Source organism: Marmota marmota, unplaced genomic scaffold (genome assembly GCF_001458135.2).
Source record: "Marmota marmota marmota unplaced genomic scaffold, marMar, whole genome shotgun sequence".
In the NCBI taxonomy this organism is placed as follows: Eukaryota; Metazoa; Chordata; class Mammalia; order Rodentia; family Sciuridae; genus Marmota; species Marmota marmota.
Genome location: NW_026000037.1, coordinates 59,298,867 through 59,315,473, shown reverse-complemented (window position 1 = coordinate 59,315,473; position 16,607 = coordinate 59,298,867). Strand labels below are relative to the sequence as shown.

At 39.2% G+C, this 16,607-nt stretch overlaps 1 protein-coding gene across 14 annotated transcripts in view; it reads right to left on the bottom strand.

Moving 5' to 3' along the window:
- Positions 1-3,604: 3,604 nt before the first annotated feature.
- Positions 3,605-16,607, bottom strand: part of Rapgef4 (Rap guanine nucleotide exchange factor 4) — a 281,593-nt gene continuing 268,590 nt past the window's right edge. For 11 of the 14 annotated variants that reach the window (XM_048812490.1, XM_048812492.1, XM_048812495.1 and 8 more), the window contains 2 exons: positions 7,856-7,949; positions 3,605-4,882 (listed from right to left, as the gene is read on the bottom strand). In XM_048812490.1, coding sequence (XP_048668447.1) covers positions 4,755-4,882; positions 7,856-7,949 — 222 coding nt within the window. In that variant the 3' untranslated portion in view covers positions 3,605-4,754. The remainder of the gene's footprint in view (positions 4,883-7,855; positions 7,950-16,607) is intronic. The other 3 variants (XM_048812493.1, XM_048812491.1, XM_015479323.2) reach the window with 1 other exon arrangement.

The window sequence follows — 16,607 nt, the reverse complement described above, 5'->3', positions numbered from 1 at the left end:
GTTTCAGAGGTCTCGCTGCGTAGACAGCTGGCTCCATTCCTAGGTGCTCGAGGTGAGGAACATCATGGCAGAAGTATGTGGTGGAGCAAGGCAGGTCAGGACAGGGCCACCAAGAATCAGAGAGAGAGAACTTCACCCTTCAGGGACTAAATATGCACCACAAATACACGCCCCCAGGGACCCACCTCCTCCAGCCTCACCCACCTGCCAACAGTTACCAGTTAATCCCATCCGGGGATAAATGCACTGATTGGATAAGGGCTCTCATAGCCCACATTTCACCTCTAAATCTTCTTGCATTTTACAACACATGAGCTTTTTGGGAACACCTCATCTCTAAACCATAACAGCGGTAAAAACAGAATAGAGGCCCTTGGCCTCCAAGGGCTCACCAGCAAAAGTGCAGCTCCTTTCTATAAGCACTCCTCTCTCTCCACACTGCTCTTAGGAAAAAGATGAAGCTCTTGCTTACTCTTCCTGTCTCACCAGTATGTCTTGGAGCAACTCACCCTGAAGCAACTCACCTGTGTTCCCTTTCAGCCTCAGTGAGCTTTCTATCCCTCACTGCCAATGTTATTTGCTGCTTAGAACACATCCTCCTCCCCCTCTGCTTAAAATTCACATCCTTCAGAGTTCAGCTCAACTGTCACTTCCATTGGTAACATTTCCTCACCTCAGATCAAGCTAAATTCCCTTGTCACATACTCTTAACACCATATTCTTCCCGTTTTTTTGATTAAATTTCTGTCCACCACCGCCCCACTGGATGATGATATACTGGAGAATAGGGACCTTCTCAGTTTTCTCATCATTGAACCATATATCTGTAATGGGTGCAGCACTTACTCAGTAAGCACCTTGTATCAGTCAGCTTTCTATTACTGTAACAAAATACCCGAGATAAACAAACTTTTAAGAGAGAAAGATTTATTTTGGCTTATGGGTTTTGAGGTTTCAGTTCATGATTGGTGGGCCACATTCCTTCTAGCCTGAGGCAAGGCATATCACCATGAGTGTGTGGCAGAGGAAGCTGCATGCCTCATGGCTGCTGGGAAGCAGAGAGAAAGAGAATGGCTTAGGGTTCCCATGTTCCCTTCAAGGGCATGTCCTCAATGACCTAATTTTCTTCTACTAAGCCCCAATTCCTAGTAGCACCACAGTTGGGGACCAAGACTTCAACACATGAGATTTGGGGGGACAGTCACCCAAATGTACACCTCAATCATTATTTCATAATGAATCCAGGATTGAGAGAATGCAAAATGATTAATAATACCTAAGTTAAAGGTTCTTCTCCAGTTTATAAGTGAAGGATGCAGTGACCTGTTCAACACTACACTCTTCTATGTAAGGCAAATTGAGATTAGTCAGAAGCAAGAGATGTAATGCATTTTAGATTGACAGTAAAAGGAAAGCTATTCAAGGTAGCAGTGTTTTTTTTTTCTTACTGTACTGCATATTCTATGCTGATTTTTTAAAATGATTATTAGAAGCGCAGTTTGAAACTAGAATGACACTTCTTTTAATTTTCTCACACTGGTAGTCATTGATCTGCATTCATATCTTAAGAGGAAATGCCATTGAATTCAGGAGAAGTATATTTAACCTGCATGGTATTCAAAAATTACTGGAAAAGCTTAGCTCCCGTATACTGAGCTGGTGACCTTGCTAAGTAGGTATGTTAAACACTTAAATGTATAATTTTCTTTGGGCGCTTTCGGTAAAAACATTCTTTCTTCTTTTTCACGTCTTCCAGCAAACCTCATTATCCTTCTTGTGACCCTGCAGGCATCTCATTTTCTTTTGGCGTGTTTGCAAGTTTTAAAATATTAACTGCATCTCCTGCCTCAGGAAGGGTTGCTTGGCTACTACTCTACATTTTTAGAATGTGAATTCTTTTACTTCACCATCGCTACCTTGAATAAAGGAGTTTAATGCATTTTCATAGAAGCCAGACATAATTAAAATCGCTTATCTTTATTAAGTACAGTAATCATTCTCATTTGGAAGACCAAGGGGAATATACACGGGAGAATATGTATTAGTTTTGAATACTGTTGAAAGTAAATTAAAGTAAGGTCACAAGGTGTCAGTCACCATGGAATTGGTGGAAGGTGCTGCTGTACGTGGGATACCAGCTTTTAAGAAAGGTAGAAATAAAGAAGAGTAAAATAAGAGCAAGGATGCCCAAGAAATGGGCTATTTGTTTCATTTGTCATCTTTGTAAACTAGAAACACATAATAGTACAACTTTGAAGCTGAGTGAGGTCTAATGCTGAACAAAAATGATCTCAAGAAAATGTGTTCTGACTTTATTTATTTTTTATTTTTTTATTCTTGTGTAGTAAATCCCAGGATTGTACTTGCCTCTGGGTAGAAGGGATCATACTGCACAAAACACCCCTGCTCCGGGGGACTTTGAATGTTATGTAAATAAGCACTGAAAGGCATTTGCCTGCTCTAGCATTTCTCAAGGTGGGCTTTCATTGTGGGATGTTAAAACAGATTCCAAAGGGGCTGGGGTTGTAGCACAGTGGTAGAGTGCTTACTTAGCAGGTGTGAGGCCCTGGGTTCGATTCCCCTAAATAAAAATAACGGTTCATCCACAACTAAAATAATAAAAAAATAAAAAAAGAGAGATTCCAAAAGGACTTCTCAGGGCCTTTAAAATAGTAATAAATACTTAGAATTCTTTCTAAGAATGAGGTCTATTATTAAGTGGTTCTCAAATTCATTCAAAGATTACATCTTTGGTGTCTTTGTTGTTGTTTTTACTTTGAAGTTGCGCTCCTGTTTTTGGAGAAATCACAAGTGAACTTGTGAAACTAGTATAGACTGGAACGTGCTCTGGAAAAAGCTGACATTAAAAAATAGAGGCATGTCCAGAATTTAAAGAATTTTAGAAATCTCTTCATGAAATATTCACTAAGGGCTTAAATCACTGAGAAATGGCATGAGTATACCCCATACCAGTAGCTCTATAATCCCAAGGCTCTTTACAGTGGCAAAATTTCTAATGGCCCCAAAGTGAAGCAGTCACCCAATGTTCATCAGATCATGAATGAACAAAGTGTGGTGTCCACATACAACCGGAACATTAGAAGGAATGAAATACTGATACAAGCTACAACATGGAAGAAATTTGAAAAACACTGTCAAATGAAAGAAAAGATACAAAAGGCCCCATATTGTATGATTCATTGATTGGAAATGTCCAGAGTAAATTCACAGATACAGAAAAGCACATTAGTGGTTGCCAGGGACTGGAAGAAGAGGAGAATAAGGAATGATTGCTAATGAGTATGAGATTTATTTCAGGGCTGAAAATCTGGAGGTAGACAGTGATGATTATCTTATAATCTTGTTAATATGCTAAAATATACCACTGGACTGTGCACTTTCATAAATTTTATATTTCAATTAAGAAATAATACTGGCTAGGGGTGTAGCTCAGTGGTAGAGTTTGTGCTTAGTATGTGTGAGGCCCTGGGTTCCATTCCCAGCACCAGAAAAAAAAAAAAAAAAAGAAAGAAAGAAAGAAATCCAGCACGCTACCATAACACGTTTATCTTCCATATTTTAGGAACAGAAAACAACACAACTATTTCTTGTCAACAAGTATATTTAATGAAGGTACTAGAGGTTATTTACAGAAGATATACATACATACAATTCCTACACATTAAATGTAGTCTTATTGTGAAAACAGAAAAAAATGTACTCCAAAATTACATACTAAATAAAAATAAATAAAAAGTAATTATTTGGCACAATATCTATTATGTAGCAAATAAATAACTCTATACCATTGATTGGATGAACTATTTACAATCTATTTGAAAGTGCAAAACAATTGTTGAAAATTAAGATATTTGTAATAACATTTAAATCCAGAAAATATGTTATTTTTTTTTAAATCAGTAACAATAAATTTGTAGCTGAAAGGTTTGTTTTTTTTTAATGCCCAGGAAAATATTTTAATTTTGAAAAACATTTTGTGCATATTGTGCTCTTCGGAAATGGTATTTTTTATCTTAACACTGGCAATTTTAAGAACCTTGGTGTTACTGAGTTGGAATTCTTATATAAGTAATCCTGATTTGTAAATTTTAAAAAAGATACATTGTAAACATAAATATTATTCTATCTATCATTCAGAAATTACAGACCAGTCCTCTCTAAATTACATAAGTAGCCATAATGTTTTATAGTAGTGTGGTCAGGTTCTGTTCCTTAAGAGGTAAGATTATGTGGATGGAAGAATACAACCTAGCATGTGGACTTTAACAGATTCCTTAACACTTTGCCCCAAACCCCATACTCCAAATCAAGATGTTGAATTAAAAATGATGAAACTACACCACCACTGATGTGTCCAAATGGATCCCATTGGTAGCACATTTTGCACTGTAAACATTCTCGGAAGAAACATCAGGAGCTTGAGATTCCCCTTGACAGTGGTGTTTCTACTGAGCTCTTCATTTGGGCCTTATGAAGATGGCACAACTGGAAATGAAACAGGGTGACTACACTGGGGGTTCCCAAGCTAGCATGTGTAAGCTTTATGCAAGTCAAATCATTTCTTCTCTTCTCATGTAGTCAGTAAGCTGAATGCAGCCCTGAGATGTCTCAGGATGTGTTTTTGCTTGTTTTGTAGAATTCTCTAGTGGTGATACAGTCAATGGTAGCATAAAAGGCATTTTTTGAAAGATTGTGGACTGGAGACAAATCATTGCTTGGGGCACTTTAGATGTCTATGGCCTACGGGGCTCTAATCGGTGTGACATCTGTGATAAAGTTCTCTGGTTGTCAATCACATTTAATTGCCGGACATAACTCCGGACATCCTGATGGTTCTTATTAGCTTGCGCTGCATCAGGATCTGTTGGAAGAAGAGGAGGAGAATTGGCATTGCAAAATATATGCATATAGATACAGCTTTATTTTCCCCATTGACTTATTATGCTTATCACAGATTCCTGGGTTCTGTCAAGACCTTTCAACATACCACATTCACTGGAATATTTCTACTTGCTTGTTCCTTCTCCTCTTTTCTATCCTCCAATCTTCTTTTCTTCCCTGGAATCATCTCTTTTGATCATTTCCCTCTGTATTGCATATTGTTTTTTTAAAAAAGAAGAAAGGGCACAAAAATGTGGGAGGGGGAGCATCTGTCTGATAGCCCCTGCTGACAAATGAAAACTGTTTCCCCTAACCAGCCCACTTCTGTGTCTCACTCTGTCTCTTCCTCTTTTGATCCAGATGAGGGCTAATGTCAAAAGACAATTTTATTAGCTCATCGCAAAAGTACTTTACCACCTGGACCAAACTGAAGGAAGCCAGAGAGATTATCAGGTCATGAGTGTCCCCTTCACTTGCAGGCAGTACACAGCAATGCTATGCAGATTGTATGTTCTTACAAACTGTCCAGCTTCATAGAAAACCACAACTTATGACTTCTACCAGATTTTCAATTCTGAGGCTGCTTGTTCTGAAAACCCAGTTACCACTCTATTGTGATCCAAGCATGTGAGCTACTGGGCTATTAAAGAGGTTAGCTGATTTCATTCAAACCAGAGTGGCAAGAAAACCCCATGCCCACAGCCCTGTGCAGACATTATACGAGAATGAGGAAGGCCACACTTGATAGTGCTGAACTGGAAGCATAGGTCCCTTGGGAAGTGACTACTAAGCTCCCAAATATCGCTGCCCTGTGGGAATCTGTGCCCAGAGTTGCTAGATCTTTCTTTTCTTTGTCTTTCTTTCTTTCTTTTTTTTTTTGATGAACAGGAAATCTGAACTTTTTTCCATGCGAATTCCTTCAATTCTTAAATGGTGACATTTCAAAATAAAAGGGGAAAATGCTATTTTGATCCAACACCTCTGCTGTGGTCCATGAGCTACCTCCCTCCCATGGCTTGGGGACTTTGGTCTAGTTGGACACTGAGAGTGGTCAAATGGGAGTCTGGACTGCTGGCCAGGGGTCTGTCCCCACCATAGTACACTACTTTCTGCAGCCCAGTTAGATCTACCCACCATTACCCAAGACAATTAGAATGCCATCTGCATATGGAGTGAAGGGGAGTATTGCAGGTCTGAACACAGAAAAGCAGAGAGAAGATACAAAGGCCCCTACCCGCTGTAAGAAGAAACTCATCAGTATAATTATCACATATAAATAATACCACAGTGAACTGCAGAACACATTGTGCTTAATTTCCTCCGCTTCTCACTGGCAGTGTACTCTACATGTACAATATACTGTAATTACATTGTACATATTCCCACAATGTTTATGAATCTATTCCTATAGCTTTATCTATAGATTGTTGACTTCAGAGCTGAGCAGCTGTTATTTACCAGCAGTCACTGATAACTTCAACAAATGCAGTGGAGAGTTTTTTAAAAAAATAATTTCCCTCTACTTCTCTCAGAGAAGACATAGGAGAATGTAGAATTTATTTCCAAAGGGGCTCATGTAACAAAGCAGATTCTATCATGGTTCTTCTTTGGTTCTTAAACCTCACTGAGAACCTGTGAAGATCATGAACCCTCTCAGGCAAACAGGAGTTTGCATATAATTTTAGGAATTTCCTGGACCCCTGAAGGATCATGGATTCTAGATGATAAGCCCCTCTTCTACGTGGTATTACTCATCTAGTCTCATTTCACTTGCACAACTGCTTTAAGATTGTGTTTTTACACATAGTAAATCACTACAGGCAAAGATAGGAGACATTTTAAATCTGGTAGAATCCACGTAGGAATAGTAGATGATATGCAAGACCAGTTTCATTTTGGAAGTCAGAGAAGGCACAATCATTTGAATTAACTTTTTTCAAGGTCTAATATCTCCCATTATCAAGATTACTTGCCCCAGATTTCCCCCCACTGAACACTAAAAAAAAATGGTATCCCATGTTGCCAAACTCTGGCTTTGGACCAACTCTGTACTGTAAAGAGCAAACCTTTCTGTTTAATAAAGCAAGAACCTTCTAGTCTCTTGGCATTGTGCCTATGGGAGAGAATGGTTCTGGTAAGCTTATAGTCAGACACATGTCATCTTATCATATTGTATTAACAAGCCAAATTTCTTCAAATGACTCATACAATAACGTTAGCAAAAAACTTCACAGGGTCCACCTCCTTACTCCCAAACAAGATTGAGGGGGCCAAGGCTTCGCCCCTCACCCAAAACCCCAGTCCAGAGGAGACCGCAGCACTGCTGCTACGATACAACTCAGCTCCTGACAGATTACAATTGTCACATATCATTAGTAATATTTTTATGCATACGAAAGCATGGCATTACACCAATTCTTGTGATACATGTTCACATTTTCAAAGAGCACCTCAAATTCCCTCCGATACTCCAAATAAAAAATCCTGCCAGGGGACTTTTTACAAAAGTGCTATAAACATGAATGCATTCTTGCAACACCCTGAGAAACAATAAATAATATCTTCCCCAGTTTATAAATGAAAGAACTGAGTCATCAAGGGTTGATGTTGCTGTGAGTTTCTCAACATCAAGCAATGAGTCACACAGAGAGCTGGTTGGAGGCACTTTGTTGGCTACTGTGTCCTAGTTGTTTCTAGCCATACTGGAAAAAAGCAAGTTGATTCTCTTTAAATCCATTCACAACATAGTATTCCTATGGTTGTTTTCTAGTTTTACAACAATGTAAATATATATATATATATATATTTTTTAGTTTTACAACAGCAAAACAAAGTCCTTCAACCCAAAGCCCAAGTTGCAAGGAATTCATGGTCCAAAGTGCCTCTGACACAATCAGACACTGTCCAGACTACTACAGTGTCTCAGTGGGCTCATTAAAAAGGACTTAATCACCAAGATCTCCATTGCGGCGTGTAGCAGCACTGAACTTACTGAAGGGCTGGCTCCTGTAGTACCTCACTGTTCTGGCAGTGTTTGCAATCATGCGCTAAGAGGAAAAAAACAGAAAAAGAAAAAAGAAGACAGAAATGCAAGTCAGCTTAGTGTTTAATCCAAAAAGGAAAACAAACCATTATTTATTTTGTCTATGCTTGGTATCACCAGAAACAGGATGTTCTAAGACGTCGACTATCTGAAGAGCTGGTTGATGTATAACGTTTTTAATGACTTTAAAGGGCACCCATATTCTGAGGCACTGGGCATTTTCAGGTAAGGAATATTAATAGCCTAACTCTGTTCTCATTGTTTGCTTCTTCCCTACAATGTAAAAGCATTCCTGAGACTGTAAATTAATGCTCAGAAATAGTTTTCATCATCTTAACAATGGCCAATGTGAATTTGTAAGAGAACTTGTAACTATCCCAGATTTGAAAGAGGATTAGTTTGTCAAGTTTCTCATAGTAAATAGGCTTCAGTAATGAGGTATTAGATTATATGCACTGAATGGTAAGTCCAAGTATTCTCCATATAATTTTTTTTAATTAGTTGTTGATGGACTTTATTTGTTTATTTATTTATTTACATGTGGTGCTGAGAATCGAACCCAGTGCCTCGCACATGCTAGGCAAGCGTTCTATCACTGAGCCACAACCCCAGCCCTCTCCATATAAATTTTTGTCACATACTATGCATTCTGACCTTCCTAGTATTCCAGCAAAACTGTATATTGCAATGTTAATCCTGATTGTCTTACTTTCTTCTTTCTTTGCTTTTACTTTCTTTCTAATTATAACACAAACATATGCATGCTTTAGAAAACCAGAAAAATATCAGGACAAAGTAAAAAACATTTAGAATATTACTTCACAGAATAAACTCATTAATATTTTGGTACATTTACTTCCAGCATTTAAGAAATGAATATGTAAAATCACATTTAAAAAAATAAAGTCATACTGTGTATACATACGTTATTTTGGCTTGAATTTTCTGCATTGCATTGTGATCATTTTCCATGTTATTTTCATTTCAAAACATTTTTTAAATGAGCATGCATTCCATCAAATGGACAGATCATAACATATTTAAACTTTGTTAATTTTGTCATCAAGTGATCTTAATTTCTCTGTAGAGTTTTGTTTGCAACAAAGAATAAAAAGGAGTCTTTATGCTGAAGTCAATTAAACAAAAGGGAGAAAAATGAAAATGAAGGACAGAAACAGAGAATCCTCAATCTCTGTGGAAAAACACTGGTGAGACCCAAGAACCATTTTTTTAATCAAGATGTATATTTCTTGCTCACAGTATTTTAACAATAGCTGGGCCCCCCATCCCTGGCCTGTTTGAAGACACCTTCACTGCCCAGATTCTATGGAGTATTCTGTAGACATAGTGGATTAATTGAAACATTAGCAGAAAATTGTTAAGGCTCCACCCAGGGGAAGAGACTCCTCAATTTATGAGGGGTTGTATAATTTCAGTTCCTGTTTTCTTCTCTCACAGATCTTTGGCTTACTAAAGTAAAAGAAAATGACTTTGAGGAAAACTTATGTAGGAAAAAAAAAAACATAGAAAAGTCAAGGCCTTACAAATATATACATGTGAGCATCAAAATACCTCGCTGAATACCAGTGCTTTGTAAGCATGACATGACCCACGTCTACACTGGATGATTTCTCACACACAAAGAAGCAATCGAAAAAGTTTGAACTTCACTTTCATAAAGGATCCTAAAAACCAGAACGTCTGTTGATCAGCATGAAAAATATATTACAAATACCTCCAAGAAAATGCAACATACAATGTATAATTAGCCTCTGATATATGGAGCCCTGAAATAAACAGTAACTATGATAATTTCCCTGCTAATTTACTTTAAGTTGTTTTTTCACTTCTCGAAAGGCTTTGCATCCGAAGGGCACAAGTATATTCCATGTAGAATTACTGTAATTCTTCAGATATTGAATGGAGTGTAATTACTGAAAACCCTGGGAAATGCTGCCAGTGTGCCCCTCTGAAGAATAATAAAACAATTAGCAGGGGTCAGAAACCTCTTCCTATACCATTCTGTAGGGAGTAATTGTTCTGCTTTTTAGTTTTGAAAGCTAAAACATTTCATTCTGACTTTGGCTTTAGACTACTCTTTATAGCTATACTCCCAGGCTTCATAATTTTTAGCTCATTATGTAGTTTAAAATGTGAGAACAATTGTTTAAATCAGTAATTTCCAGCTCTGAAGTTCATTCTACCTTTCTAAATCTTTGATTAATTTTAACAATGGTTTTAATTTTGACGTATCCTTTTTAATTGTACTCAAAGATAACTTCAGCTTAACTTCAAAATCCAAATCTGGCTTTACAACGTGGTCCATTCTCTTCCTTTGTGAGGTCTAGACAATAGTGTTTAATGGTGTGAACCTACAGTAGCTACGCGGGAACCCCGCTAGCATTGCTGGTCAGTGCATGGTTATAGAACACTCTCAGGAGGCCATAGAAGGGTTAAACTGATATTTTAACCCACACCTTTTTGCACCCATTACATGCAATATTTAATATGCTACTGAGATTTCAGAAGTCATCTCCAGGGTGCACAGAGCCTTCCACAGCCTGCCTATAAACTGTGTCTTACCACTGAATGTATCCTACAATGGGGACTGCATGACCTCTAAGGACATTCTTTTTTGTTTATAGAGACATCTTACTTCTATAAATTTATTATTTTGAGTCAAAATCTTTCTCTCTTCACTTTTCACTCATTGATCCTAGATCTGAGTTCTGGAGTCATAATAAGTTTAGTCCCTTTTTAAGAAGTCAGTTCTTCAGATAGTTAAAGTCAACTCGTATAGATATCTTCCTACTCCAGGTCTTTTCTCCAATAGTTCAAATTTTTTTTTAACAATTCTTCTTAAGACACCTTTAGTTCTCTTCTGGACAGGCTCCAATGTAATGCCTAAGACTGAACTAATTGTAGAGTGGAGAGAAATGATCTTCCTTTGTTCCTTGACTTAGCTGATTCTATCTAAGTTCATAATTTAAAAACAAAACAAAACAAAAAACAGCACCACCACACACACACCCCATATGACTGACATCTGTTGAACTAACAGGAATGAAACCTCTTGGTCTGCTTCATTCAGCTGCTGTGTGGAGGCAGCTTCCTGCTCTGAAGTTGACTCTGTGGACCAAAGCAGAGGATCTTACATTTATCTCTACTAAAATCTATCTAGAGTCTCCGCATCTTTCTGCAGACTAAGCCCCATGTGCTGTCTTTGATGGCAGACGACTATTTCTTCATTGGTGTTCTCAATCACGTTTGGCCGAAACCAAGGTTAAAGAGAGGTAGGCTTCATTATCCAACTGCCGCAACAGGAATGGAGCCAAAAATTACACCCTAGGCTCAGAGGTCCTGCCACAGCAGGTTGGCCCGCCTGGAGCTGGCCAGGCAACTCTCTATAATGCTAGGCCCCGGGGAAGTGCCTGATTACTCCAAAGTAGAGCTTCTCATCTTTTTTTTCCATTCCAGCAAACCTGAGGTTGATGACACACACTCCCATTAGCAACTGGCTCATTATGACAGCAATCGGTAATTCAGGGGTGAATGTGGGGTGAACATGATCCTTTAAAAGATGCTTCCAGTCGGTGTAGAGGGCAGACTGAACCCTTTTCGCCACACCTGAACTGATTTTTCTTGGGACTAATTCTAAGCCTAGGTCTTCAGATCTTGTTTGCAAAAATTAATGTTTTTGCAGTTCCTGGCCTACTGGGGTGAGGGATGGGCCCAATTGATGGCTGATGAATTCCCCTTAGGACATGCACTCCGGAGGGAAGTGCACAGGGGGAAAATGAGGTAGTGAGTGGAGAACTCTGTGACCACATTCATGTGTCTATTTATTTATATCTATAGCTGAAGACACAGTGACTCTGAAGCAGATGTCCTTCCTGGGGCCTGAGATGCTGTGTGACCTGTCCAAAGGTTCAGTACAAAAAAAAGGGGGGAGACTGGGTGTGTGTGGCTTGGTGGTACAGTGCTTGCCTAGCATGTGTGACCACATAAAAATAAATAAATAAAATAAAATTAAGGTATTGTGTCCATCTATCTACAACTAAAAAAAAATTTTAAAGTGGTGGTGGGGAGATCAACTGCTGCCTGCACTCCAAGCCTGAGGGTCCATTACTGTAGCTCTGATGTAGGCAGTTACCTTCCAATCCAATGTGGGGTTACAAGTGCTTCTTCTCCCACTGGGGCTTTGTGACCTTTCTGTAGCACTACCCCTCAGGAGCAGGCTGGCCAAGTCATACCTGCACTGCCACCCAGATGTCAATAACAGAACTCTATAGCTTTGGGCCTTCCTGCCCTGCTCCTGCTGATTCTTGTTTCCCCTTACTCTCCTGCTGCTGAGGTGCAGGCTTTTATGTCCACCTTTCAAGGTCAGACCAGCAGCCCTCCAGGCATTGCCACCTTCCACTGCTACACTCCAGACATGGCCAGAACAGCCTCCCTCTGCTCAGGCTATTCTGCCTCTCTGCTCGAGTCCTGGAGGAGCTGCTCCTGAACCTCAGCCCTCTTCTAACTACAGCTTTGAATTGTTTTTGTCTTTCCTTCTGTTGACCTTTAAGATCTTTACCATTTCTGTTCTTAATGTTTCCCAGATTGCTTTTTCTCTTCTTATATTTCTATTCCTACTGATTTGATTCCCTTTCCATCTCTATTTCTATCAAATACAGCATCTCTGCCAATTATTCCTAGCTTAGCATGTGTAAAACCTCATCTATCACATCTGATTATTTCTCTCCAACCTCACATATTCACATATTTGAGACAAGAATTTTTTTTTCCTACAAGATAGAAAAAAATAAATTCTCTCTTCTACAAAGATTGTGCTCATGATAGCAACCAAATGGAAGTGCACAGTAGGGACCAGAGATAAAAGGGACCCAGAAACTAAACCAGCTCTCACTGTATGCATCATTGAAAAAGGAGCCTGAGCCCTGTCCCCAGCTGTGGGTCTTTAATACATAAGGGGCATGTGACAGATACATATGTGTAACACAGGCACGATGGTCATGGTGTATCATATATATGATGGTCATGGGACATGGCAGTTCAGTGCCTGTCTAGTCACATGTGGTATATATGCATATATCTTCACTCGGGGAGGGACACTAAAGAACAGGCACAGCATTTCGGGGAGGAGAGAGGAGACAGAATAATACCCAGAGAGGACCAGAAGGCTGGGGAAACGTAACCTCGAATCAAGTCTCAGTTATGCAAAATGCTTTGGGTCACCTTGGTTAATTAAATTTTCTAATAAAATAGACAAAAAAAAAAAAAAAACTACTTGGATTCCATTTTTTAAAAATAGAAATCTTTTTTAAAATGCTTTAGTGGACTGCCCTTCCTAAGCTTGACACTGGTGTTTAATTGGGTGATTCTTATATTCAACAAATATTTCTTGCCTACTTACAACATTATCAGACACACTTGTAGGTGCTGGAGAAATCTCAGTGGACAAAACAGGTAAGATACCTGATCCAGGGCACTTACATTCTTAGTGGAGATGACAGATGATGTAAACAAGATCATCTTGGATCATGAGCCCAGCTATCAAGCTGAGGTTATCTATCAGAGTGAGCTGGGTGTGGGCGAAACAGGGAAGTGGGTGGTCAGGAAAGATGACAGAGGAGAGGACATGAGCTGAGGCCTGAAGGGGGTGAGGCAGGTAAAGACTGGGGGAAGAACATATCAGGCAAGGTGACAGCTAGGGCAAAACCCCTGAGGCTGGAAGGAAGAGAAAGAAGGCTAGTGTCTCCAACTTGGACTGAACACAGAGGAAACAGGGTGTGAGATAAGGCAGCAAGTCTGGGTTTTATCTGTTACTATATGTAACATGGTTTGATTACCTATTACATCTGCATGAACTTCTCTGTCCTGTATTTTGCTTTTTGACTTGTCTTTCACTACTTTTGTGACCTAGTTTTTCTAACTGTTGTTGATTTTTTTGTTGGTGTTTAATATTTCACATTTTATCTTTTCAACTGCCTCTAATCTCATGAAGGACAAGGATAACTTTCTAGATATCTTTATGTTTGCTAGTAAAAAATCCTTTTCCAGGACACTCTATATATGGTGTGTTGCTTTGAAGGATGCCCTTTGGAAAACCTGCCTAAGCCTAGCCTGGGGAAGCTATATAAAGAGTAAACTCTGAATGTACTCCCATAGATCTCCTTTGTGTTGGAGACATCTGGGAATTGAATGGATTTGCTCATTTAGATTTTTAGAGATTCTTTTCTCCATAGCTTGAGGTAACAGGTTCAGAGGTCCCTCCATGAGTCTTGTAACAATATTCTTGATGATAGATATTGCTCATTATGTAAGGTCATGCCTAGGGACACACAGGATTCAAAATATTTATCTCCCTTATTGAATTAGCATCTGTTAATGCTTCCAGAAGTCTAGAGGTTTGCCCTATGCTTCTCATTCCTAAGAAAATGATGACCTCAAAAATCACATTCATAAATACAGACACCTAAACATGGGTACATCTGAAACAGAACCAGCCTCCATGGCAGCAGCACTTGGCCTACCAGCATGCTTCATGCAGCCGGAGACAGTGGCAGCCGGCCAGCATATTCTCCTCTAATCCATTGCTAGTCTACCTTCTAAGTATTATAAATATTCATATATGCCATAGAATACGATGAAGGGCTTTATTCAAACATTTTTTGAATACTCCTTTATGTTCCCCCCAAATAAAAGAATGTCGGCCTTTTTTTTTTTTTTTTTCTAAACATAAGGATCAGAGTGTGGATTCTCTTTTGTTCATATTCACAAGTCCTGAAAACCAATATGCAACAAATTCTCTAATCCTCATTTCAGATCTCAAGGGTGAAGATGTTCAAATGCTTAGGGTTGGCACAGTGATTTGCTATGACTGTGCAATGCTTTCACCACGAAAAGACACCGGTGTTTCTGGGCACCCTGGTGACTTCTGCCCCCCTGGCAGGGCCTCCCTCTGGGGACACAGTCCACCATCCCCACACAAGCTGCCAGCTCTGTTAACACCAGGCCCTTGCTGATGGATGACTGGGAAGTGGCACTGACATCAACCTGGAATGAAAGACAGATCCTTCCCCAAGACACACAGGAATAGCATCAGCCACTGGCTGTAGTGTGGGGATAAAGGGAAGGTCTGGGCTGGTGTATGGGGAGAAAATGTTGGAAAACTAGCAAGGTTTAACAAAACATAATCAAATGTTTCTGAAATTGTTTCATTTTCTAGTAACATCTAGTTCATGGAAAGGCATTTAGGAAATCAAACTTTTTTCATGAAATGATTTATCAAAGAAATACAATTTATAAAGTTGCTGCAGCCGAGGACTAACAGTACTTTTTCAATATCCTTTCTCCATTCTCTTTCATAGAGCCCCATAACATTTAGTGGGGCACATGGATATCCAAAATAGGGGATACATTTTCTAGGTTTCCTTTCATATGACTAAATTTCTGGCAGTGAAATGTGAGACAAAGGGGGTATGCAACTTCTTCCTTATTTTTAATGGGAAGCAGCTTCCTTCATCATCTCCTTTCTCCTCCCTGAAGCTGGGATGGAAGGGGGACATGGTGGTCTACCATCTTGGATCATATGAAATAGCAAGAGAGAGGAAGCGTGGTACCTTGACTTTCTAAAGAGCAGAGCTACCATGCCCACTCAGACGTTTCAGTGAGAAAGAAATAAACTTGTCTTGCTTAACCCCTCATTAATTTTGGTTTCCACTATTGCAGCTGAAATGTGATCTTAGCTAGTCAGTTGCTGTGAAGCAAAAGTGGACTCCCTGAGAGCAGGGGTTAAGGACTTCTTTACTCTGTGCTCAGCAAAAGGAACCCACTGCTGTGGGTATAAAGCACAAAAATGGGAAGGGGCACTCTCGTAGTACACTGAACACTACCTTGACTTTTCCTTTGCAGGTTATGGATGGAGCACCAAGATCTAAAATCCCAGATGAAACACCTTTTACCTCCTGGCCCCCTCCAACAGATGACCGGCTTGGTGCACTCTGCTGTTCTTAATCTGCTCTGTTAACTTTAGTGATCAAAAGTTCTAAAGCTCAGTCAACCTTTTAGGAAACTCTAGCTTCAATACTTTTGTGCACATGTTGATTTTATAGTGCAGTGATTGGCTCAGCCACCCCTCAGTCTGCCCTTCTGCATAAAGTGATTCAGAAAGTAACTTTTCCCCACTTGCTGTATCTTTCATTACAGAAAAATGGTTGTTTTAAAAAAGAATGCAGGGAAACTGTTTAATTCTCTCCATATTAATAAATGAGCAAAGAATTTTATTACTTTGATCAAAAAATTATTAAACTTATACAGTAATGGAAATATTTGTAGCTTGCCCTTGGTGTGGGAGTTGAGGAGGAAAACCACTGAGAAGTTTTGTGTCCTCTGGTGTAGAGTGTATTTGAGGAGTATGTGCTCATATTTCCTAAGAACTTAAGATATGGGAACTTAGTGCCCAGCAAGACCCATGCTTCCCTACTAGGCTTAGCTTTACCATAAGCTCATTCCTCAAGCTGAATGGTGCTGATCCTTATGGGATTACTGCAGGGTATTTCAAGTTCTCCTAGAGTCATACATAGTAGGTCAATTTCTTTCTTTTTCTTTTTTCTTTCTTTCTTTTTCTTTTTTTTTTTTTTTTTTTTTTTTTTTT